Raw genomic sequence first — 24776 nt, forward strand, 5'->3', positions numbered from 1 at the left:
AAACCCAGTTCTGACACCGAAATCCTGCGTGGCATCTTACTGCATTTTAATTCCGGATTTGACGTCCGAACTTCCTTAAATCCCGAAAATACCCCAACTTTGAGTGAGAGAGAGAGAGAGAGAGCGCGAGACCAAAGCAGAAAATGTTCCCGAGACTCGGAGAGAAACAGTGAGAGGGAGTGCACACGGTCGGAGACCGCCTCTGTTCAAAAGGCTTCAATTTCACCAATAAAAATTATCCCAATATCTCTGTAAGTTTCAATCGTCTAACTTTCTCTCAATTAGTTTCATTATTTTCCGTTAAATGATTATTCTTTTGCTCCACGACGTGATCTGCAATGGACTTTGCGGTTCAGGGCTTAGGGTTCTGAAACGGTTCTCTATATAATTTTGTCCCTTTTCGTCTCAATTTCTGGTTTTTTTTTTTTTACCGTTTTATTTGCGAATTTGGTATCTGCTTCTGTTTGGTTGATGAGAAAATGCATAAGCACAGAGAGATTTGAGTTGGATTTGATATTTTTTCACTTTGAGGTCTGCTTTTGCTGAGTTTTACACTTCTTAAAGCTGCACGCAAGTTAAATATTTGAATTTTTTTTATGATTATTCCTCTTTGTTTTTGTGTATTAATAATTTAATAGTCATTTTTATGTTAATTTTGCTTGTTTTTACTGTTTTATCTGTCAGTCCTATGTTATGTTATTGTTTCTCGCTCTTTGGTGGTTATATTCGTGTTTCTGACTTTTTTCCGGATCTTGTTGGGGGTTTTTTGGTTTGTTAAGCCTATATACAGTTATACTTCAATGCACACTGGCTGCTATCATACCCTTGTAAATTTTATATTTTTTTGGAAGTGATTTGGATGGAATTCAGTTATTCACCGCAGCTCATCTCCATATTTGACTTTCATTTTAGTGGATCTTCAAATTAAGTTAAGTTCGGACTCTGTGGGTCTGTCTTTTTTTGGCAACTGTGGTTTGTTTACGTCGACAAGCTTGCAAAATTTTATCCTGTATGGAAAAATGGAGACTTGCGAGTTAGGTTCCTGCAATTTCAGACATTGAAATGATTTTAATTTTTTAAATCGTTACATTGAGTGCACTCCTTGATGGATAACCAAAGTGGCAGTAACTTGGTTCAAACGGGTGAGATTGCACCACAACTTGATGGAGCCAGTCACGAAAATGTTATTTTAATACAATCCAAAATTATTGTTGTCTTGAAATATCAATATTTAGGGCAATGCTGCTGAATGACTGTGTTTATTCAACTGCCCTGCCCTCTAGACTTCGACCATGGCTCATAGTGAATGTTTTTTTTCCCTAACTGCAGTTATTTTGTTGTCCAATCTGTGCAAATTTTCTTTGGAGGGGGAGGAAAGGTGCTTACTGTTGGAGCATTTGCTTCGACTTAAGTTGATTATGGTTGAGGAGAATATGGTGACTGAGAAAGTAGTAAATGGGACTAGCCTGCTAGAGAAAACAGTTAAAGCTGCAACTGAGAAGAAAGAGGAGCAAAATGGAATAAAAGAAATGGAAGAAGATAAGAAAATTGATAAGTCAGAGACTGCGAAAATGGATGAAGACACAGAACCAAATGAAGACAAGGAAAGCAAAGAAGAAACAGAAAAGGAAGAATCAGAGGAACAGAAAACAGAGGCAATGGAAGAAGATGCTAGTCCGAGTGAAAAAGAGGCAACTGAATTAAAGGATGGAGCCAAAGACGAGGTGGAGGGAGAGGCTGATGTGGACAAGAAGAAAGAAGACAAGGATGAAGAGAAGGCAGAGAGTAAGGCAGCAAAAGGGTCAAAGAAGCGTGGGAAAGGGAAGAGTGAAGAGAAAGTAAAAGAGAAGACAAAGAAAGTTGAAGAAAAGAAGGATCCAGAGCCAAGGACTCCTGCTACTGACCGCCCTGTACGTGAGAGGAAATCAGTTGAAAGGCTGGTGGCATCGATTGAAAAAGAAGCAGTCAAGGAATTCCAAATTGAGAAGGTGTTTCTTTTTAGTTTGGTTTTTATACCATACAATTTGAATTGCAGTTTTCCTGTTTTTTCCTCACCATAATGTACATTTGAAATTGTAGGGCCGTGGTACCCCTCTGAAAGATATACCTAATGGTATGGCTCTTTCCCTCTCCTGATCACATTTCTATATTATTATGTACAAATCCATTTTATTACTGTTTTAAGCTAATATTAAGTCATTTATGCTGGTTATCCATGCATTATTTTGATTTTTCTGTATTTGATCAGGCTTTTTAATTTTCTAGATATACCTGTTTTAAGACAAGGATGATAATAGTGAACTTGAGTGTTTTTTTCTCCTATAGTGGCATTCAAGCTATCAAGAAGAAAGACTGATGATAGTTTCAAACTGCTTCATACAATTCTATTTGGCAGGAGAGGGAAGGTAATGCATATTATGAAGGCTTTAGTGTTGCTTCTGTATGTACTTATGGCTTCCTGTTTTCCACCTTTCTAGTTGGTATGAGGATGTACTTAAGGAAATATATTGGATTTTTTTGTTACCATTAACTACACCAATCTTGCTTCAGTGTAAATTTCAACTTTCATTTTTGCAGGCAGTGCAGGTTAAGAATAATATATCTCGGTTTTCTGGTTTTGTGTGGCATGAAAATGAGGTAAAGGATTTATCCATGCTAAAGAACATTCATCCTTTGTATGAGCTGTGATAGCAAGCTGTAGCGTGGCAGACTTGATCTTTCTGAGATTCCATTTTTGCAAGTTTTTTCACTTTTTAACTATCATTTTTTTTTTCACTTTTACAGGAAAAGCAGATGATCAAAGTTAAAGAGAAATTTGACAAGTGCAACAAAGAGAAGTTGTTGGAATTCTGTGATGTGCTTGACATACCAATTGCCAAGGCTACTACAAGAAAGGTTCGTTGATTTACTACCATTGCATGTTAAGTATGGAATGTACTTCTGGTTGATTAACTTTGTTTTTCAGCCCTGTTTTATGCATTGAATCTTTTACTAAATCAATTAGTTAGTCTTTAGTTGCTGGAAATATTTGGTTGTTTATACTTTGTAAATTAGTTAACAAAGGCATTATTAACCACCCTTGTATTTCATGCCTGCAAACAACATGTGAACAGGTTAATAAGATAGCTTCAGTGATGTGTCAATCTCACCTGCACAATTTGGTTGCAGGCTTTAATGTCAGTTTAATTATTTCCTAATGAAACCAAAGCTCCTATGAGTGTAAATTTGCAGCATGCATTTAAAAGCTAGCTTTAATGTTCATAAAGCTTCACTTCTCAAGTGATATTGTTTTAATGACTTGAAGTGCGCATGCAGGAAGACATTGTTGCAAAGCTGATAGAATTTTTGGTGGCCCCTTATGCTACAACCACGGTGCTTCTTGCAGAAAAAGAGAAGGTTTGTTTACCTTGCATCTGTTCTCCACTGGACTTCCATTTTTACAAAGCATTGTTTTTTTGCAATGGATCTCAGACTTTTTTATTTTTTTTTTGGGTATTTGTTTCCTTTTATGCCTATTAGTCAAGTAAGGCCAGCAAAAAGCGGAAGAGAGTGGTTAGAGAAAGTTCATTGTCTGGAAATGCAGCTTCAAAGCGATCAGCCAAGGTGTTATTCTCGTACACTAGAATATGATTTGAGTTAAAGCAATATAGTTTAATCAGTAAATCACTCTTTATTGGGTGATTTATTGGTGTTTTGAACAGGTGGAATATATATTGAGATGTTCCTTCATTTGATTTAACATTTTCCGTCTTTTTTCCCCTTTTTCCCGCTACACTGCCTTGCCTGTGTAGTCAATCATGCGCTTGTACAAGTGAATAATAGGGTGTTCTCTATCCATCTCTTGATCTTGTTAGAGCATAAATGAGAAGTCCTCTTTTCCTTGGCTTTAGGCATGAGGCTTTCTAAGCTGGCGTGTTGCACTTAGTTAAATGGCTATTTCTGTGAATATAATCCCTCCAGACTAACTTATCAAATATATATATATATATATTATATGTAATTCCTTCAGACTATGTTTCTGACGGGTATTGCTAATTTGATTATGTGGTTGTGGTCCATTAATATTCTTCATTTAGTAATACCTGTATATAGGGTTTTAGTGGGACAAGAAGGTGTCCACAGTCAGTGGTTCCACTTCTTCTTTATTGCTTCTATTATCATACGTGGTCCCTAACCTAATCCACATCTTGTATCATTACAATTTTTTAATCTCTTATTACTGGAGTAAGCGAAGACTATGCTCATCACAAATATGCTTGGTCATTTATGGAGTTCTGACTCCTTGAGAAGAACTGAACTGTATATATCCAGCAATCTAAAAAGAAACAAAAAAAATGCAACCTTACATAAGAAATTTCATTTTGTCACTTTTTCTCCAGAACCGGATAAAGGCTGAGGAGACATCAAAAATGGAGGAGAAAAAGAGTTCAATTGAAGCAAAAGATGAGTCTGAAGAGGAAAAAGAAGAGGATGAAGAAAATGAAGAGGAAGAAAATGAAAATGGTGATCAGGAAAAATCCAAGGATGAGGTTTCTGAGCATTCTGAAAATGAGGAGAAAACTGATTCTGAAGATGATGTGAGGAAACACAAACGAAGTTCTAAAACATCATCAAGAAAGGAGTCTGCTGGGAAAGCTAAATCTAAGAAAATCACGGTTCCTAATAAATCCAATACAGCTCCCAAAAAAAAACCCAATAAATCGTCTTCCAAACGCTCCAAGGTTGATGATGACAATGGTTCAAATCCAAAGGTGTTCTCAAGGAAGATAAAAAATGATAAAGTAGCAAAAGAAAAGGCTTCAACTCCAGCAAGATCGGCTTCCAGGGAAAAATCTGGTACAAATCATATTCCCCCCTTTCCTTTATTGTTATTACTTTTTTTCCGGGCTTGCTTGCATACCTTTCATGGTCTTTTTTATAGGAAGAACTTAAACATGGTGGTTTTAATCAAAATATATAAAGACATGAAATTCCTACTCTACTTGCCTGAAATTTTGCTAACAGATTAGCTGTAAATGTTATCTGAACTCAAGTAAATGAAGGAATTATTGAGCTCTGAAAGTAAGGTTTTTTTTGTATATTGCAGGCAAAAGGGTTGCTAAACGGAAGGACAAGGTCAAAGAGGAGAAACTCAAGCCAAATGATGATGAGTTGAGAGATGCAACTTGCGAAATTCTTAAAGAAGTCGACTTTAATACGGTAAGCTGCTAAACTTTATTTTATTTATAAAATATATACGGTAACCTGATGATACCAATATTGTCCATGATAGTTGTAATGAAAATTTATATTGAACTTGAGGAAAATTGGTTATCATGCCAACCACTGTCCTCTTTAGGCTAAAAGAATGAAGCATTGGGATGCTCCTCAGAATGATATCTATATTGTCTATGAGGAAAATGTTACATGTTCTGCCTAAATGGCTAAGTGCCACATCAGCATAGTGGGATGAGAGTGGGATATTGGTGTTGTATATTGCATCTCTCTTGTCTATAATATTTGGCTGGACATGCCATTATGGTTGTTTGTTCTAGTGCCTGCCTCAAAGCTTATTGGAATTTCTTTGAGCTTCCATAAATTATTTTTGAACTACTCATGAAATCTGTCGGCTAAGATTTTTAGATTCACATCTTATGGAGTTGAACTAATTTCGCATGACCATATACGAAATTAACGCACCTTCATACCTTAACCCATGCATGTATGGATATGTATTTCCTCATTTATCTTGCCTTGTACGTCCTTGCAAGCTGTCTCCAAAGTCGTTTCTCTTTCAACATTTCGATACACTTTTCTCTTGCATTACATGGATGCATGGATGGCTTTACAAAGTGGAAGCATGAGAAGAAAAATAAATAAAGCAACTGGCTTTTGATTGGTGAGGTAGTGGAGAAAATTGTATGTTTACAAGTTATAAGAGGTGGTAATGGGTTGTTTTGCAACATTGCCAGCTTTCTTTATTTCCTACATATTGGTAATTAAACTGAGAGGAGCTTTAAAGATATTTGTAGAGGCTTTGTGGAGCTTTGTGTCTTATTGTATTCTTTGAGTAATTGTTTTGTATCTTCCCTAAATAAATATTGCTTTATTTTGCAGGCCACTTTCACTGATATCCTGAAGCAACTTGGTATGCTATCTTCATATTTATATTTACCATTGTAGTTTTTGATTCCTTGAATTGTAGATATCAAATAGTACCACTCAATGGCCCCTGCTTTGAAGAACTTATCATTTGAAGATGCATTGGAAACTTAGCAATTAATGGGCTGAGATTGATCAAACTCTTCCTAGATTTGTATTACTTGATGGCTAACAGAACTCTTGACAATTTCACAGCTCAAAGGTTTGATACGGATCTCACCCCAAGAAAGTCATCTATAAAGCTCATGATCCAGGAAGAGCTTACTAAGCTAGCCGACGAGGCAGATGATGACGAAGATGGAGAAGGCGATGCCGAGAAAGATGAAAACCAGTCTGCTAGCCAAGAGGTGGAAACCTGAACAATAGGATTGAACATGACTGCGTGGAAATAGTGTAGCTATTTATGTATTCCTTCATAATTTGTGTTGTGCGCAGATGTAGTACTAACTAACTCTATCGCTGCATAAAGCTGGCTGTTATTTACTGTTTGAATACCATTTGCCAGAAAACAAAGTAGTAATTACTAGAAATTAGCAGACGACTCGAGCTGTTCTGTAGGATTGCGGCTTGAATGTATACATCAACATGATTTGTAGGAGATTTCATGATTTCAATATAACTGACCGGCCTTTAAGTCTCAGTTTCACATTCTTTATTGCGTCTTGTGTCTTTGGTGAGTCTTCCTATGCTTTGCTTTAAATTATGTGATATGGTGAGTCCCAACTTCTTTGATTCGTTGGAGTCTGCTTGTGTTTGGTGGCCTCTGTTCAGGAATAAAAATGGCAATAAAGTGGACTTGCTTCTCGAATTCGGTCAATAATAGCAGGAAAAAATGTGATCCACTGGATTTGGTGAGCATTTGGGCCCCTCTTTACACCTTTTTTTCCTTTGTTTGCTTGTTCACAATCACTGGATTGATTCTTATAGGCATTGCTTGTCCAATCTTGGTGAATCAGATCGTTGGGTCCGCAAGTCAAGAATGAAAAGTACAGAAGGTAAACCATAGAGAATTTTGTGAACAAAAGCCAGATGCTTGTCAAAGAACTGAGCACGAATATAATAGCAGGTGTTTAAAGCACGACATGAAAGTAATTAATTTTGTTGAAAATAGTCATCAAATAAATGGCTCAAATTAAGAACTTTATAGCTATTCTTTAGATATGGGAGAAAAATGAAACGACCCATTTTTAAGGCACTTCCGATCAAAGATTGAACGGACGAGATGGATTGTTGATGATATTAATCCTTCAGTCCCTAATATGATACATACAGTAATTTTTTCACAGAGAAACGTAATCATAAGTCCTAACACTAAAACTAAAAGACCATTACCCACTAATCACGATATGCCATCCACCACTCATCTCTCTAATTATCTTTACATTTTTCCTACTGCTAGAGATTGGATTAGTGCTCCACTACTCTTTAAAGTGGAGCAATTTGTCTTTAACCCAAGAAGCATTTTGCCATATGCACTACTGTTTTGCTGAAATATTCAACACTACAACCATTAACACTACTACTAATAATAACCATTGGTGGCAAACTTTATCCTAAGAAAGAATATATAAAAAGTGGGACGGCTATGACTTCATAGTTTTCGCTTTCCACATGATGTTACCCTCCTCTTCATGTCCTAGGTAACGTGCATCAATCCCACGTTCAACTATGAACATGATTAAAAATATGGGCTTTACTAGATACAGTCGTCAAATGCAGTCGGCGTATAGTCGGTTGTACAGAATGAATAAAAAAAATTATAAAAAAATTATTTTATATTCAGGGGGACCTACGTGAATAAAAAAAATTATAAAAATAATTTTTTTTTCATGTAGGTCCCGTATTAATTCACTTTTTTCTCCACGACTGCACGCCGACTGTATTTCTCGACTGTAAAAAGTATTTTTCTAAAATATATATATATTTTTTAAAATGTTACCGTTGTAAGGAGATATCATATAATTAAAGTTATAAATTGATACAATTTTATGTAATATATTAAATGTTAAATTTATAATATAATGTATTATATTAAATCATATTAATTTATAAATTTATTTTTATAGAATTATTTTTACTAAAATAAAGGAGCCCATAAATTATTGGTATAGCTAGTTGTTGTTTGTTTTACTAAGCAATTGTTGCAGTGAGTCAACTATAAAACTCAACTCTCATTGGCTTAGGTGGTAGGATGGTCCCATGATGCTGCAATTCTCATGGCACTAAAAAAAACCTACTCAATTTGTCCATGTCTTGGAGCAGTATAACTAGTTTCTTCCCTCTCCTCCGCTCATCTACTCATCTCTTTCTTTTCAGGAAATTTCATCCGACTTCAAAGCCACGAGCTTTCGCGACTCAAAACCGTAGAATCTTCCTCTGTTTTGTTGTGTTCTTCTTTTTTTCCTCGACGTCGGCGATTCTTCCTCTGTTTCTTTCGGTGCAGTTTCTAAGTTTGCATTCTGAAATACTTACCGAGTTCGATTTCTCAATATTGTTCTATCAGAAGAGACAGAATTTGCAACTAGCTGACTCATTTGCTTAACTTTTCATAAATTTTAGCGTTCAATTCTCGAAGTACTTTTAATTCTTCTACAGATAAAAAGTCCTTTCATTTCATGAAAAATTAATCTAACTAGTTATCACTATGGCCACTTTCTCTCACTAAAAGAAAGAGAGAGAGAGAGAGAGAGAGAGAGAGAGAGAGAGAGAGAGAGAGAGAGAGAGAGAGAGAGAGAGAGAGAGAAGAAATTTCCACTTCTTCGTACTTTTCTCCATACTGCAGCAATAAAAACCTTCAAGTTCAATGGCGGACTCAGACAACGAGTCCGAAGGAGGCGGTGAAAGAGCTGGAAATGCGTCGGCCAATGAGCTGTCACCACGGGAGCAGGACCGGTTCTTGCCGATTGCGAACGTGAGCCGGATCATGAAGAAGGCGCTGCCGGCGAACGCGAAGATCTCAAAGGACGCCAAGGAGACGGTGCAAGAGTGCGTGTCGGAGTTCATAAGCTTCATCACCGGCGAGGCATCCGACAAGTGCCAGAGGGAGAAGCGAAAGACGATCAACGGCGACGATCTGCTTTGGGCCATGACCACCCTCGGCTTCGAGGACTACGTGGAGCCCCTCAAGGTGTACCTGCAGAAGTTCAGGGAGATGGAGGGAGAGAAGAGCGTGGCGGTGCGTGACAAGGACGCCTCTGCCGGAGGCGCTTCCTCGACGGGTTTTGGTAACGGTGGTGGGTTCGAACAGCCGGGTGGCGGGGTATATGGGAGTGGTAGCGGGATGGGCATGATGATGCATCAGGGTGGACATGTGTACGGCTCCAGTGGGTTTCATCAACAGATGGGTACTGCCGGTAGTGGTTTTGGCGGGTTGGGGAAGAGTGGGACCGGTTATGTTGGGCCTGGTTCGAATACGGGTAGGCCCAGATAATTAATTTCATTAATAGTTGATGTGGGACCCTTAAGGTATTTATCTGATATTTTAAATATGGGTTATGCTACCGTTACTTTTAAATACTCTTTATACATTCTATTCATATGATTAGTTAAAATAATTATTTTATATTAAAAGAATGATACAACTAATCATATTAATAAAGTGTATAAAAAATATATAAAAGTAACTGTACTGTACTGTAATAGAGTTTTTTTATGTGTTTTTTTTCCTAATCTTCAATCCTTTTGTTTTTGTTTTTGTAAATTTGGGTAGAGATTGAATAGGGTTTTAAATTTGGTTTTTCAATAGGGTTATCGGTTAGAAAAAGAATTTAAGGTTCTAAGAGAGGTTGTATCTAAAGTGTAGATAGAGTTCAATTTAGTTATATTGTGAAAACAAAAGGATACGGATATTATGATTGCGATTGTGAATCATAAGGTTTGAGATGTGATCTCCGTGAGAATGTGTGGAAAGCAAGACTCTTTTTTACTTCTTGTATATGTGGTTTCCTCTCATCTATCCTCTCTTGTTGCTTTGGAATTCCATAAAACTATATATTTGTTCTCTTTATTATCTTCTCTTAAATATGCGAAGAGAAGTTACTAAAAGCTAATTGAAGCGGCAAATTCCCCACCATATGAGCTTTCAATATGGTTCACAGCATGCATGTCACTCAGTCAACCACAACAGTATGCCGCATAGCTTTTATTTCTTGGTACCCAATAAAATAAAGTGGGCCACAGCATGATTAGCATGGCAAAGTGGAAAACCCCAAAGTTCAGAAATATGAATTATTTCATAAAATATATATATATATATATATATATGAATATTTTATTTACCCTCTCCTTAATTTGATGGGGAATGATGGCCTGGCCTCGGGGTTTCCCAAGTTCAACTCGACTGATAGGGATTAATTAGTTTAGGCCTTTTGATGATAAATGTGAATTGGGAAGCTAATTCAGGACGGTGTCCTAACCACAAGATCCTTAAACGAAATAGTTGAGATGAGATGGTGACATGAAACGCCCACGAGAGTTTAGACCACTAGATTTGGTCATGTTCTATTCTCAGGGTCTCAAAAAGTAAAAAGAATCTGTGACTGACATTCCTTCCATATGGGCATAGCTGCCACATGATTCTAAGTTCCAACACACCAAAATCCCACTTTTAGATCTCCGAATATTGCATTTGCCCCCAAGTTATTCCACATTAAATCCCAACACGTACGTGATACTCTCCCTCTTTTTCTGAGCACCAACTCAGGTGCATTTTTATGTGCCTAAATGGAAGTTCGCTATAATTTGCGGAGAAGAAACAAAATACCTAAAAAGCATAAAAAGTGGGGCAAGAAGCAACAATTGTGCACATTATTATCATTCAATCAAGCTTCAATAAATACATATATATATATATATATATATATCTACGTACAAAGACAATTTACTGTACAACTCTCTGGGTAGATATGATTGCATTAATTGGATTGTTAGTACTCTACAACCTCAAAAAAATTGCATGGTTAACATGGTATTCTCGAAACAACAAAAAAGGGTTTAAGAGGATACAACCAAAATACAATTGAAAAGGGCACATTACCAACGTTCTATGAGCTAATCCTACTACATCATCATTCATGCATCAAATCTAACGTAATCTACCACATTTCAGACTCCAGCAATTTGAAGACATCATCATCAACAACAACAACAACAGCATCGGTTTCAACAAGTTCTAAAGAACTAAAACATAAGTGGAAAGAAAACTTAAAACTTGAAAGAAGGGCTCCGACTGCTACATCAATCAGGCAAAGGGGAAACACTATGCATTCTCTCCCCCAGAGAAATCCTCTATATCTCCAAGGCAACCCCCAAGATCTGCTTAACTGCTTCAGTTCCCTATTTTTGCCCTTCAACCTATGAAACAAAGAATTAGGCAAGAAACGCATTTCCAATTGGCATGCCAAATCAGCAACTCTTAAAATGGTAAAGGAGAAGTAACAACAAATCATTAACATAGTCGCTAGGAAATTTACTAAGTTAAGCAACTATAGTAGTGTCACCATGGTCAATCCCGAAAAAGTTACTAGTGATTGCAGAGCACCATAGCCCAAGGAAACCAGAAGCACCCTACAAACAATTCTTCAATTTAAAAATGCACGTTGAGACTAACAATCATCATATTTTTGGTAAACAATAGTTGAATGGCATTCCATGTCCCATGTGGGTAAATAGTCATCGGGTCTTGCTCAGAGACATAGAAAACATCAGAAAAGCAAGCATAAAAAACAACAAAAACCTTGCCATAGAAAACATTGATGAATAATTTTTTTATGAGTAACATTGATAAATAATTCTGTCTTAATTATTAACCCAAAATAATCATAAAAAGCAAAATGAAGTTCTAATATATTACATTAAAAACTATCTCATCCTCTCAAGTGGTTAAATGAATCGAAGTACTTTTTCAAATGAAACCAAAATTAAATAACTTGTCATTGAACTAAAGAAGGCAAACTGAAAGAAGCAGGAACTTGGCAGAAACTAGAGCACAGCAGTTTAGTGAAGTCTAAACTTAACAAATACACCAATCTTTCTAAGTTATAGCTGAGACAGGAGATGATAGAAGCTATAACTTAGTGAAGGCCAGGTGTCTGAACTGTGAAGTGAACAAAAAGAGCTACTTTTTTTCCATTTTTTATTTTGGTGACAGAAAACAATGCAAAGCACGACAAAAAAAGGCATCCAACCTTACCAAATGAAAGGCATTTTAAAAGATACTGTGAAAAATTCAAGTATGCATATTGTGAAAGTTTCGCACTGGTTTGAGAGCTCCTACAGTTATTGTAGCAAACGAAATGACAGACTGACAGTACAAAATATCACAAAAAGCAAAGACTAGCATCATATTGGGAGCATACTTATAGTTGACTAGTTCAAAAGCCACCATATGAGAAACAGCAATATTAAATGCATGACAGCACAAGCATGATACATTCAAAGAAGATTCATGAGCACTTTCAACAAATAATGTAAAAAGTAAAAGAAACAGAATTTCGAGAACTTACATTTCTTCGTGCTATAATGAAACCATGCTTCTATGGTGAGGAAGCAATCAAGAAATTTAAAGCAATGAAGTGAGAACAAGCGGCTTAACAAATCAAGGACCCATGAACACCACTTGAAAGAGAGTCCAAATGAGCATAATGAATCCAAAGTTAGTTATATTTCTGTGCCTTTCCTTTGTTGATGGGTAGCAGCCAAAATAAGAAGCACAAGATCCATTATTCGGAGGTAAGCCTCCGTCTCTTCCCATAATCAGCATCCCTTGATCTTGAACGTCTTTCCTCTTGTGATAACCGTGACTTGCTGTGAGTCCTTGAAGACCGACCTCTTTCACGTTCATCCTCGTGCTCCACTTCTTGGTCCCTGGACCTATGATGATCTGCCTGCCTCTCTTTGTCTTCTCTATACCTGTCACGGTCACGCTCTCTATCACGATCCCTCTCACAGTCCCGATCCCGATCCCGATCCCGGGAGCGCTCTCGATCCCGGGAACGCTCTCGATCCCGTGAGCGCTCTCGATCCCGTTCTCGACCAATATCTCTATCATCACGGCTCCTTCTTTCAGACCAGTCATGGTCATGGTCCATATCTTTTTCTCTAGGCATTTCCCGATCATAACCTGGATCTCTATCATCTCGATACCTTCTATCAGAAGATCCAGACCAGTCCCTTTCTGAACCTCTATCCTTTTCCTTCACAGCATTTGGCCAACCTGCTCTATCATGATTGACCTCACCATATTGATGGTCAGATGCAGCTTCCTCCCCATAACTAGACTCTCCAGCTCTCCCACCACCATGCTCCTCGCCACCCCATCCACCCATACTAGGATCTGACCATATTCCCCTGTTAGGCACATCAATGCCTGGCGTTGGCATCATCCCCATTCCATTCATGGGCATCCCTCTGCCAAAGAATGCCGGATTCACATGAGGGGCTACTCCAGGCAAACCAACACCTCCCATATGGGGGAACGAAGACAAAATCCCGGAGAATGGAGGTGTTGGAGCACCTGGAAAGCCTCCATAACCACCCATTCTCCCCATAGGCCCACCAAATGCTGGATCAAAACCCTGACCCATCATAGACTGAGGATGCAACAAAGGTGGGGTTGCACCAATACCCTGAACAAACCCATTACCACCATTGCCCATTATACCTCTCCCTCCCATCCCACCACCCCTATTCCTCATGGGCCCAGCTGGCCCTCTATTCCCCATTCCCCCCTGTGCAGTACCTCTTCCCCAATTCCCTCTCCCATAACCTCTGTTGTTATTATTATCCCCACCTTGATAATTCCCGCTTGATCCATTGTTGCTCCCACCGGGCTTACCTGGAACATCATTAGGCCCCCTTCTTGCTTGAGCAGCTTGTGCCGTCTGTTGGTTTCGATTCACTTGAGCCTCCCCCATTCTCTTAACACTAAATGGCGATGCAAATGCAACAACACATGGCCTACCATTAAACATATGACCATTCATCCCTTCCTTACATGCAGTTGCTGCAGCTGGGTCATAAAACTCAACCTGGCAATACCCTTTTGATTTCCCACTCGCTTTCTCGTCAAAAAACTTCACCTCCTTCACCGGTCCATACTTGCACAGCTCCGATTCCAATTCCGCATCTGTAGTCCACCAATGCAAATCACCCACAAACAGTATCGTTCCCCCACCTCCTCCTCCACCCCCACCTCCGGCACTGACACCGCCAATACCACCAGCTCCACCACCTCCTCCTACACCAACACCACTACCTCTTCCTACACCGACACCACTACCACCACTATCTGCAACTCCATCACCACCAATCCCATTCACATTTCCTCCACCAGTGTGCCTCACCAAAGCCCCATTCCCCACACTACCTACATTAACTGCACCACCACCACGTGATTGCTGCCCCCCAACGATACCTTGAACCCCTGAAGTAATATTATTCCCTTCCTCAACCTCATTCATCTTACTCGTTATTCCCCCTTGCCCTAACTCAACCCTAATCCCACCACTCCCCGATCCAACCGTACCCTTGACCACATTCACTCTAAACCCTTGATCACTCTGAAACCCAGAAAGCCTAACCTCACCAACATCCCCAACACCACCATTACCACTACCCTCACCGACGCCCCGTATGGATACAGCGTCCTGATCCGCTGCTGCCCTTGGTAACGACTCTATCTTCTTCTCCTCTTCATTCCTTAAATCTAATTCTTCGCCCTTTCTCAGAGATTGTAAAAACCCTTCCCCAACATTCACGTCGTTGTACAAATCCTCGTAATCTTCATCCTCTTCGCCAAGGAAACCCTCGTCCGCAACCGCCGAGATCGCCTCGTTATGATGGAACTGATCCGCGCCCTCCCCGAACCTTACCAAACCTTCATCCATCGTTTCTTTTAGGGTTTTTCAAAAGAAACGTTTTCTTTTTCTACAAATTTGGTGCGGTTGGTTGAGGTGTGAGTGTTTCAAGATTCAAACGGAAGCATTTTCAGTGAACATACACAGGAAAACAAGCAGATTGGGTACGAGATCTTACCAGGTGAAGATACTCGGTCTTTGAGAGAGAGAAAGTGAGGGACACTAATCTGGAAAGCTGTGAGAAAAATGTGTGAATTTTCTGCTTCTTTTCTCACTTCGTTTCTGTTCTTTTCGTTTCTATCTCTGCGAGGCGTAATCCTTGGATTGCTGACGTGCGCTTCGTGCATATAGACGCTGGTTCGATATTGTTTTCCTTCGTAGGTACGTGGTATAACCGTATAGGTCTGATGAGTATAATAAATCTTTTAAAAAAAATACTATTTATCATTATTTTTTACCATTATCCGTAAAATAATGCTAAATAATACAGGTCTTAAAAAATAGATAAATCTTATATAAATCTTTTATTAAAAAATAATATATTTCTACACATTTTTTCAAGGTGTGATATAGTTTCACAAAGAAATTACAAAATATTTATCTACTTAAAATTTATATAAATAATTTATCTTATCCATTCAACATTTTTTAGATGACATTAAATAATTAATTTATAAATAAAATATAATAAATACTTTTCAATCATTATATCTCATATTATGGATTAGCAAAGATGCTAAATTGATTAATCAATTCAAGTCACCGTCCTCTCAATGCTAATCTCACTGTCTCTTATGTGTATTATCAAATAATTAAATTTTAAGTAATATTATATATAATTATGAATTATGCAAGCGTTATATTTTAAAAAAAAATAATAAAATTTATTATTAAAAAAATAATTTTTTCATATAAATATCATGTTTACTCATATTTTATAAAAAATATACTGTACTTACACACTTATTACTTTATATAACTACAAATATAATTTTTTATCCTTAAATATGCTTACAAATTCACAACAAAAAAGAGCTATGTAATCAGTTTACAATTTTTTTTTTTTTTTTGGAAGTAAGAGAAATGTTCTAGTGTGATGTCTTTTGCGCGGAGAACGTAGCAAGAATCTCTTACGTCTATTTTATTATAATAAGTAAATTATCTAATTGTAAATAGTAATTTTTATTATTTTTTGGTTAAATCCGTTGAGTCATATTTTACCAAAAGGCTCTCTTAATAGATTCACGGTGCATATGAATTAACGTCTATTTTTCATATATTTTTTGTTAGAGAAATACTTTTTGCAGTCGAGAAATGTAGTCGGCGTGCAGTCGTGGAGAAAAAAGTAAATTAATACGGGACCTACATGAAAAAAAAATTATTTTTATAATTTTTTTTATTTATGTAGGTTCTCCTGAATATAAAATAATTTTTTTATAATTTTTTTTTATTCATTCTGTACAGCCGACTGTATCTAACAAAGCCCATTGTAAAATTCGACTTTAAGTAAAATTTAACTAATAAAAAAAATACTTAAATCAATATATAATATTAATTATTAATTTAATTAGAATATATTATTAATATTTTAATTAGTAGAACTATAATGTGATTAAAAAATTTTAAAAAAATATTAAATTAATAATATTTTATTATTATATAGAGAATAAATCGATAATTCAATATGAATGCAAACCGAATACTACTTTTCTTAAGTTTTAGATTTTTTGATTTTTTTTAACTTTATATTTTTTTCAAATAAATAAATTACTGATTTTTTTATTATTTAAATTATTATATTTAAGTACTCTCTGAGACTGACGTACCCGGAGGCGTTATCTAATATATTATATATTATATATATATATATTATAACTTGTTTGTATAAAAATCACCACACCCTTAATTTATTTGTTAATTTAAAAGAAATCCTTAGAAGTTAGAATTAAAGAATATTTATCATTCCAAAAATACAACGACGGTTTAGGAAGTACTGGGAAATAAATATGAATAATAAACGACAGAATAAACCCTAAAACAAATTAAAATTTAAAGATTAGAATGCCAAAGCGGCTACGATACTCAGGCCACTCAAAATGACCCCTGCCCCTCTCTTCGAGTCCGCACCCGACTCGTCACTGACCGGTCCTTGTGCAGAAGTCTCCGGAGACAATCTCGACGGCACCGGACTTGGAGGGCTGCTGCTCGATGGAAAAACTGCTGGTGACTCCACCGGAGTCGCAGAACTTGATGGGATATTTGCCGATGCCTCGGGAGTGGGGCCATTTGCCGGAACCTCCGCAGTTTTTGGTGCCCCGACCGGAGTAGTTTCTGGGGGGCTCATGGGAGTTGAACTCGGCGGGGATAAAACCTGTGCAGGGGACGGAACTGGAGAAGACGCACTTGGCGAGGGACTCGTGGTCGGAGAAACGACGGCCTTCGGTGGGCTTGAAGGAGATTTTCCCGGCGAAATAGACGGGGATTTCGCCGGCGGATTTGACACCGGCGCAGGAGTTTCCGGGGTGGGCGTAGGAGATAAAGTCGGAGACTTTGAAGGGGATGGTGGATTAGTCGCCGGAGAAACGGCAGAAGAAGTGCTCGGTGAAATTGCTGGAGAAATGGACGGAGAAGGCGACTTCGTTGGTGGCGTCGACGTCGTTGGCTTCGGCGAAGGAGCAGGCGCATTATCTGCTTGTACCACGCCAGAGCGTGACACACACAGAACAAACATATAAAGTATAAGAAGCCTATGCATCTTCGGCAATCGAAGCATGAAGATAATTAATCACTGTGCTTGCGTGTTGTGTTTACTTGCGATGAATATGCTATAAGGTTTCTGAGAGATTTTAAGGATTATATAAAAGGAGAGGAGTTCGAAACTAAACGTTACGATCTTCAGAATGCAAAGGGAAATGTGACCGTTGGGGTGGTGGGGTGCATTCGGACCGGCTACAGGAGGTAGAGCTAGCCGTTACTTGGAAGGACGCGACTGGCTGGGCCAGTCAACTTGTCTGATTTGATGGTCATCTAATCCTAGTTGGCATGAACTCCCAATTTTTTTTTTCTTTTTTCTTTTAAATTTTAGTTTTTCTTTTGAATGACCATCATTAGAGCATCGGCAATGGCCTCGCCATTGCCCAATGCAAGTCTAAATTAAAAGCAAATGTAAGAAAAACTTCCTGCATTGGTCTGGCTATACGGAGAAAGTTTAACATATCTGCTACAGTATATGTTAGGAACTCGCTATGTCTGGCGAGCGACTGTACACCGATCAAAATTTATTTTAATATTTCACTACCTGCCGCTTGCTCTTCCCTCGGTTTTTCTGTGTCTTCATCCCGAATGCTCCCTTTCATCTTTTTTTTTTTTTCTTTCTTTCTCCCGAAACGCTCTTCCCTTCTTCGACCCAGGCTTCCCCCTTCTCTTCCTCGCTCATTTCTTCTTTAACCCGCAGAGTATTTACTTCTTCAGCCCCATTCTAGAGACCTCGCTCTTCCCCAGCCTGCGGTGCGTCCCCTTCTTTCCAGCATATTTAACGTATAAATAAGAGGGCTCTTCTCTTCTCTCATTTTGACGTCGAGTTGGTTACACCTCCAGAATTCATCGACGGTGGTTGGAACCGTAGAGGAAGACAGTTTTCAGCTATGAAAGAAGATTACGAGGTACTTTTCTTACCATTTCGTTTCCTTGTACTAGGATTGTTGTTCTTAGGGGTGAGTTCGGTCCGGTCCGGGGAGGTTTTGTGGACCGGACCGGACCTATTCGGTCCAGGGTTTTCCAACCCTGGACCGGACCGAACTCCATCAGGACCGGTCCGGTCCGGTCCTATTCGGTCCGGTCCGGTCCGGTCGGTCCAAGGTTGATTTTTTTTTTTTTTTTTTTTTTTTTTTTTTTTAATCTAATGACATTTTTTTAATATTTATGTAATTATATTGTAATATATTTAATATATATACATATAGTATTATATATATATTAGTAATATGCTAATACTATTAGTCTATTAGTAATAATACTATAACTAATAAATATATGTAATAATAACTATACTATAACTAATAACTATATGTAATAATAGTAATAGTGATAACTATATATTTATATAATATGCTAATATTTAATGACATTTTTTTTAATATTTATGTAATTATATTGTAATATATTTAATATATATACATATAGTATACTATTATATATATTAGTAATATGCTAATACTATTATATAAATAATATATATAAATAATATTTTTTTTTTTCCTATTCGGTCCGGTCCGGTCCGGTCCGGGGTGAAAAACTCCCGGACCGGGACCGGACCGAATTTTTTCGGTCCCTTAAAAATGGGACCGGACCGGACCGGACCCAATTCGGTCCGGTCCGGTCCGGTCCAAATAGTGCCGGTCCGGTCGGTTTTGCCGGTCCGGACCGGCCGATGCTCACCCCTAGTTGTTCTGTTTCAAACTTCAAGCCCTAAAAACAAAATACCAAACAGTTTCTTAGAATTGGACTTTTTCCTTGGAAGGCAATTCGAAAGGCAATTCGTTTTTGTTAGAATTTATGGGCAATTTTACTCACAAACCTCGTTCTTTGCTTTGATTCCACCATACTTCGTTTATCTATGATGTGGAACCTTACAGAGGTGAAGCTCGGCAGTAATCTCCAAAAACACGATCCCACCCACCAAAATCGCATATGATGAAATCCAGGGAACCCATAGTACTCCACCCCACTTCACTGGGGAAAGTCGATAGTTATATGTGTTTTTCTTGAAGTTATTTAAGGTATTCATGTGTTGCTTGGCCTCTGTACCTTGGTTTTGTCATTCCTCCAAAGAAAATAAAAAATTAATTTTTGGATTAATGCATCGTGCTTGATAGACCCAATGAGACATGGTGCACCCTGGGTCATTCTTCAAAACAGAGAGGTATAATCGACCATCTGCAATGTTAAGATCAAATAGAAGAAGAAAACTGGGTGAGATATGAGGAATTTCCGCATGCACACAGGGACACACACACACAAAGAATAATTAAAATATATAATATTTTATTATTATTTAGATTTTAAGATAGCTAGTCCAATGTGGACTAAATTATCTAGAAGTTTATGTTCTAGCTAAAAATTAACATTCTAGCTAAATTATGGACTTGGCAATGGCTAGACCATTGCCAATGCTCTTAGAGTATACAATTCACCGCAATTTAAATAACAATTTATAAATTATAAAATTTTAATTTTAAATTTTATATTCTAAATTAAATTATATCATATAAATATAATTATAAGTACATTATTCACTGTATAAATAGAATTTTTCAAAATTTATATATAACGATAGAATAAGAAAGTTGAGTTGGACCTGGTCAAGAACATTGTTGAGCCTGTTCTCCAACCTGAGAACAAAAAATTGAGGAAAATAAGGTAAACTCATCAACAGTTAAAAGATAAATGCTGATCATGAATGGATATGAATGAAAATATTATAAAAATTAAAATATTATTAAAATATAATGTTTATTTTGAAATTTAAAAAACTGAATTGTTTTTTTTTTTAGAAGTTTAAAAGAGTTATAATGATTAAGTAATAGTTAAATTAAAAAATTAAAATTAAAATATATTTATATTTAAATGATATTTAAATATTGAAATGAAATAAAATGATACTACCAGTAAATCTAAAGGGTGCCAAGTGTTTTAAACTTTTTATACACAAACACACACTTGTGTGTATATATTTGCGTATGCGTGTTCATGAGTTGTCTGTCTGTCCACTCGATATCTCTACAATTCACTTATTTTTTGTTTTAAGAAAAATCTAGTTGCAAGCATAACTACGTATTAATATGTGCATCAATTTAATGTGATTAGTTAAAATATAGATTTTATTAAAAATAATGTTAATTTAAATTTTTAATATGAAAGAATCAGTATTAATATATAGTTTAATATGCGACTTTGCTTGTACATAATAAAATTCTTTATCTTATCCTTCCTCTTGATCAATTCAAATACCCATGTATATAAATCATACCTGTTGGTCATTGTTTAACAAATAAGATATGAATCTTATGATTATGTCATCGAAGTTCTTCGATTATTCAACTTTTCTTTATAAACATTATGACTGGTTTTGGTAACGTGGTACTACTGTTTAGTCTGTTTTGTCCAGACTCCACTCCCAACCATATTTATCTCACCTTTCATTCCATTCTTATAGGCTGGATTATGTCAAATAAGAAATGATTTTTTAAAATAAATAATTATAAAATTTATATTATAAAAATAAATTTTTAATAATATACTTCCACTAATTTTACAAATGAGTTTTGTCAAATACACGCAGATGCTTTACTTTCTTCGGAATGAATGACGAGACATTTGGGGTTGAAAACTGGAAGATCGAACGTCTTTAATTGTTCCCTGTTTTAGAAAGAGTACAGATCACCTGCAAAATAATGCTTCTAGCTACTCGCAAACTTTTACAATTTACCGAACTATCAAGAGTGGTAAACCCACTTCCCAAATACTTCCATTATGCAAGTATTTGTAGCTTGCTAGCTAACATATTGAGTTTATACATCGATCTTTGATATTTGCATCGAGTGTACGTACGTATGCTGGAGACCCGAATTCGATCATATTGGACATTAAGTACTGTGAAATTTTATTCGAATCTCAATACAGAAGGAATAAAAAGAAATGGTTTTCAATGCCCGAGATTTTTAGCATTGCTTGCCTATCATACAATGAAGAGCTCCGGCAGATAGAGCGGTGGTTGTTAGATGGGAAGCTGGTCTTGCAACCATGCTCGTTGCTCTCATGTAACTCGCAGGTGTTTCTCGTCCGGAAGGTGTAAAGAAAGCACCATTCAGCATCACATCTCCATCTGACCTCCAATTCCAATTCTTCCAGTCATCATTTTCCGAGACATATTCACGCTTAGTGACCTGAAATAGATCGAACGAACTGGCTAGTACCTCTGAGAGAACTAATTGTATTGGTATAAATAAGTATCAGGGGGTTGGCCGTTTAGCAGGCCATGCAGTAAAGTTTGCTGTGAAGGGGAGTTAAGTTATACTTCCTACATTTTACTCGAACCATCCGTTCAGTATTCATGAATCTCGTGCTGCATGCATGTGTTCTTTTAGTTTTAACTTCTCGCATGGCCCATTGTGTTTAACTCGTACGTAGTACTTACCAACTAACCAGTAGCAGTTAATGCGATTGTTTGGTAGGAAATTTCCTGCCTGCGTGTTCTGTTTAGTCGATCATAATAATAATGATATAGTTTAGTCGATCGAGTACTTGAGTTGTCCATCCTGATTAATTATTATGCTCAAATATTATATGATCAGGGTGATAACCAATTAGCTAGCCTGCTTACAATTTCACAGAAGAGAGAGAGAGAGAGAGAGAGAGCAACCTCTTTTGTGGAGTTGTTATCAGATGCAATGAAGACATTCCCTTGGCTATTAATTGTCGGATTGGCACTTCCACCAATTGCATACATCTCCCACTCGGTGTAGACATTGTTCACAATGTGAAAATATCCATGCCTGCATCTGCAATGATTTGAAAGATCTTGTGGTTTTAGAAAATTTTAGTGTTCTTTTTCTCCCCCTCCTTTCACAGAATCAATTGGAAACTGAGATTATAATTAAGGGAAAACATCAATCTATGAGAATGAGATCATGATTTGCACGCACTTCTCTGCTAGCTAGATTGATGGGTTAATTCAATTATTATTACCTTGGCATTCTTTGAACCAAACCTTCCCCAAAGAAGTTGAAGGCTATGGTCACTTGCATATTCTTGTCTGCAAGGAAGTCATCGTTATGACCCATAAGCATGGCTTCATTATGATGAAACATGAAGTTGTTTGAGATTGTTATCGCTGTTGATCCATATACAGCATCTATTAGTCCGTCATGGCAATTTGCTAGTGTGCAGTGATCAATCCACACATCCCTAGACCCGAATATCGATATCCCATCCCCATCTGACTTTTCTTCAGAATGCTGCGGTGACTCCGTCTCTCCCACCATGGCTTTCCATGCTGGTATGCAATCATGTATGTAGATGTTATGTATGATGATGTTACTCACATTTTCAAGAGTGATGCACGGCCCATTTGATATTTGGACGTTAAATCCTCTCCCATCGATAGTCTTGTACGATTTCACCAGAAGTTCTTCCTCCAAATGGATGACCATGTCATGATCGAAGATGATCCAAAGCGGTTCATCTTGGGTTACAGCATATCTGAGTGTGCCTGGAACTGGGTTTAAGAGGTCATCATTTTCTGAATCTTTGACAACGTATAATTTGCCATCTCTCCCTCCGATGGCGTTGCGTCCAAACCCTACTGCACAATCGGCTAGCATCTTACGGTTGGTTTCCCAATCGGGGTCGCATCTCCAGCAGTCATCAATGGGGTTCCCAGTTCTGCATGGCTCTATCCCCAGCGGCCTTCTCGCCGAGCTCCTGCTTAGATAAACGTATGTAGACCAAAGAAGTACTGATCAAAACACACAAAATTAAAGTAGAACCTAAGAGACCCTTAACAATTATATGAAGAAAAATTGAATTGGAGTAGTGTATATACAGACCAATCAATGGCTTCTGAAATTTGCATCAGCGGACGTGCAGAAGATGGAAGAGTGGCACGTAAGAACAACATGATAACTAAGCAGAAGAGGATCAAGAAGTACTCAGTCATTTTAGGGTAGCGGATGGATCTCATACTAAAAGATAACGCTGAACATTACTTGAATTTTAGGTTAACTTGATGTAGATCACATACGGAACATTGCAGGGCATTTATAAACTAAACGTCGATGCGATCTCAGAAGGAGATCATAGATTGGCCGGTTAGGTATAAAAATTGATTACAATTTTTTTTCCTGTTTGCCAGCTTATGTGAGCTGAAACAACAACAAAAATAAGGGATGAAGAACATGCAATTACGCAAAATTGAAAGCCTATGTGCTACTGATGATCATGGTACATTACGTACCCAGATCTAGAGATTTTGATTGGCCTAAAAAACCGTTGGGTATGTGCTCAGATTAATGCATTATGAGTTTGAATCTTAGATTTTTTTCATTTTTGGATTAATAAAATATAAAGAAAAAGGCTGGAATGAAACTCATGATCAGGCTCTTAAAAACCGGTTTTATTGAACATGTTAATGATCTAGCTGGGGCCGGATCAAATGGCATTAATTGGTAGCTAGGAGGAGGGTGAGTTTGTCATTGTGAAGATCATCACCGACAAGTTTGGTTGCAAATGACAAGTGGTACCACGACAGAAAATCATCATGCATGTATGTTACTGGTTCTGTTAAGGAAACAAAGTGACGAGGAGATAAATGCTAAAATAGTGTCTCATGCAAGTCATGTTAGGGGATGATCATGATGGAGTACCCATGTCATGTTTAATGATAATCACCCCCAAGTACGGCGGCAACAATTTATAAGAAATGGCACATTAGTTCTATGAAGACAGATGAGAAGATGAAGCCCAAGAAAGAATGCATGCAGCAACAAGAAATGCACTTCTGCATTAATAGAAATCCCCATAAATGATACAAAGTGGGGCGATCTATATATGAAGGCATGCAGGAGTTGGAACTGCCATAATGCGACGGGTGGAAATCGATAGATCTCACTCTCCAATTTTTTTTTTTTTTAAAGTACAATATCCTTTTGAACATTTAATAGTTATCATGAAACCATATGTCAGTTTATGGGTTTAGTTTTATAATTATTTTTTCATGTCTAT

At 37.3% G+C, this 24776-nt stretch overlaps 5 protein-coding genes across 5 annotated transcripts; 2 read left to right on the plus strand and 3 right to left on the minus strand.

Annotated features, from left to right (window-relative positions):
* The first annotated feature begins 90 nt into the window (after positions 1 to 90).
* Positions 91 to 6781, plus strand: LOC122281177 (DNA ligase 1-like). The gene is made up of 12 exons (XM_043092504.1): positions 91 to 251; positions 1330 to 1988; positions 2080 to 2113; positions 2326 to 2405; positions 2578 to 2637; positions 2785 to 2895; positions 3316 to 3396; positions 3520 to 3603; positions 4380 to 4836; positions 5087 to 5199; positions 6097 to 6127; positions 6337 to 6781. Exons 2-12 carry the CDS (start codon positions 1419 to 1421, stop codon positions 6498 to 6500), a joined length of 1785 nt encoding a protein of 594 aa, XP_042948438.1. The 5' UTR covers positions 91 to 251; positions 1330 to 1418; the 3' UTR covers positions 6501 to 6781.
* Positions 6782 to 8297: 1516 nt separating this feature from the next.
* Positions 8298 to 10066, plus strand: LOC122281178 (nuclear transcription factor Y subunit B-3-like). The gene is made up of 2 exons (XM_043092505.1): positions 8298 to 8807; positions 8856 to 10066. The coding sequence occupies exon 2, from the start codon at positions 8945 to 8947 to the stop codon at positions 9569 to 9571; it is 627 nt and encodes a 208-aa protein (XP_042948439.1). The 5' UTR covers positions 8298 to 8807; positions 8856 to 8944; the 3' UTR covers positions 9572 to 10066.
* Positions 10067 to 11019: 953 nt separating this feature from the next.
* On the minus strand, positions 11020 to 15385 carry LOC122281179 (uncharacterized PE-PGRS family protein PE_PGRS54-like). The gene is made up of 3 exons (XM_043092506.1): positions 15175 to 15385; positions 12645 to 15066; positions 11020 to 11493 (listed from the first exon to the last, which is right to left on the minus strand). The coding sequence occupies exon 2, from the start codon at positions 15024 to 15026 to the stop codon at positions 12861 to 12863; it is 2166 nt and encodes a 721-aa protein (XP_042948440.1). The 5' UTR covers positions 15027 to 15066; positions 15175 to 15385; the 3' UTR covers positions 11020 to 11493; positions 12645 to 12860.
* Positions 15386 to 16935: 1550 nt separating this feature from the next.
* On the minus strand, positions 16936 to 17833 carry LOC122281180 (leucine-rich repeat extensin-like protein 5). Its single transcript, XM_043092507.1, has one exon. It carries the CDS (start codon positions 17767 to 17769, stop codon positions 17053 to 17055), a length of 717 nt encoding a protein of 238 aa, XP_042948441.1. The 5' UTR covers positions 17770 to 17833; the 3' UTR covers positions 16936 to 17052.
* A 3800-nt stretch (positions 17834 to 21633) lies between these two features.
* LOC122281181 (putative pectate lyase 21) lies at positions 21634 to 23874 on the minus strand. The gene is made up of 4 exons (XM_043092508.1): positions 23603 to 23874; positions 22743 to 23477; positions 22417 to 22555; positions 21634 to 21940 (listed from the first exon to the last, which is right to left on the minus strand). Exons 1-4 carry the CDS (start codon positions 23734 to 23736, stop codon positions 21716 to 21718), a joined length of 1233 nt encoding a protein of 410 aa, XP_042948442.1. The 5' UTR covers positions 23737 to 23874; the 3' UTR covers positions 21634 to 21715.
* Positions 23875 to 24776: the final 902 nt, after the last annotated feature.

The sequence above is a fragment of the Carya illinoinensis genome, chromosome 11 (assembly GCF_018687715.1).
Source record: "Carya illinoinensis cultivar Pawnee chromosome 11, C.illinoinensisPawnee_v1, whole genome shotgun sequence".
Taxonomy (NCBI): Eukaryota; Viridiplantae; Streptophyta; class Magnoliopsida; order Fagales; family Juglandaceae; genus Carya; species Carya illinoinensis.

Bases quoted from the DNA above. Each gene is read 5' to 3' on its own strand.
- LOC122281177 (XM_043092504.1), top strand. From the start codon at position 1,419: ATGGTTGAGGAGAATATGGTGACTGAGAAAGTAGTAAATGGGACTAGC. The intron at 2,114-2,325 runs GTATGGCTCTTT...TTTCTCCTATAG, and splicing joins TCTGAAAGATATACCTAATG to TGGCATTCAAGCTATCAAGA. The intron at 4,837-5,086 runs GTACAAATCATA...TGTATATTGCAG, and splicing joins GGCTTCCAGGGAAAAATCTG to GCAAAAGGGTTGCTAAACGG.
- LOC122281178 (XM_043092505.1), top strand. From the start codon at position 8,945: ATGGCGGACTCAGACAACGAGTCCGAAGGAGGCGGTGAAAGAGCTGGA.
- LOC122281179 (XM_043092506.1), bottom strand. From the start codon at position 15,026: ATGGATGAAGGTTTGGTAAGGTTCGGGGAGGGCGCGGATCAGTTCCAT.
- LOC122281180 (XM_043092507.1), bottom strand. From the start codon at position 17,769: ATGCTTCGATTGCCGAAGATGCATAGGCTTCTTATACTTTATATGTTT.
- LOC122281181 (XM_043092508.1), bottom strand. From the start codon at position 23,736: ATGAGATCCATCCGCTACCCTAAAATGACTGAGTACTTCTTGATCCTC. The intron at 23,478-23,602 runs GTCTGTATATAC...TTATCTAAGCAG, and splicing joins ATTTCAGAAGCCATTGATTG to GAGCTCGGCGAGAAGGCCGC. The intron at 22,556-22,742 runs GTAATAATAATT...AAATCATTGCAG, and splicing joins TTGGTTCAAAGAATGCCAAG to ATGCAGGCATGGATATTTTC.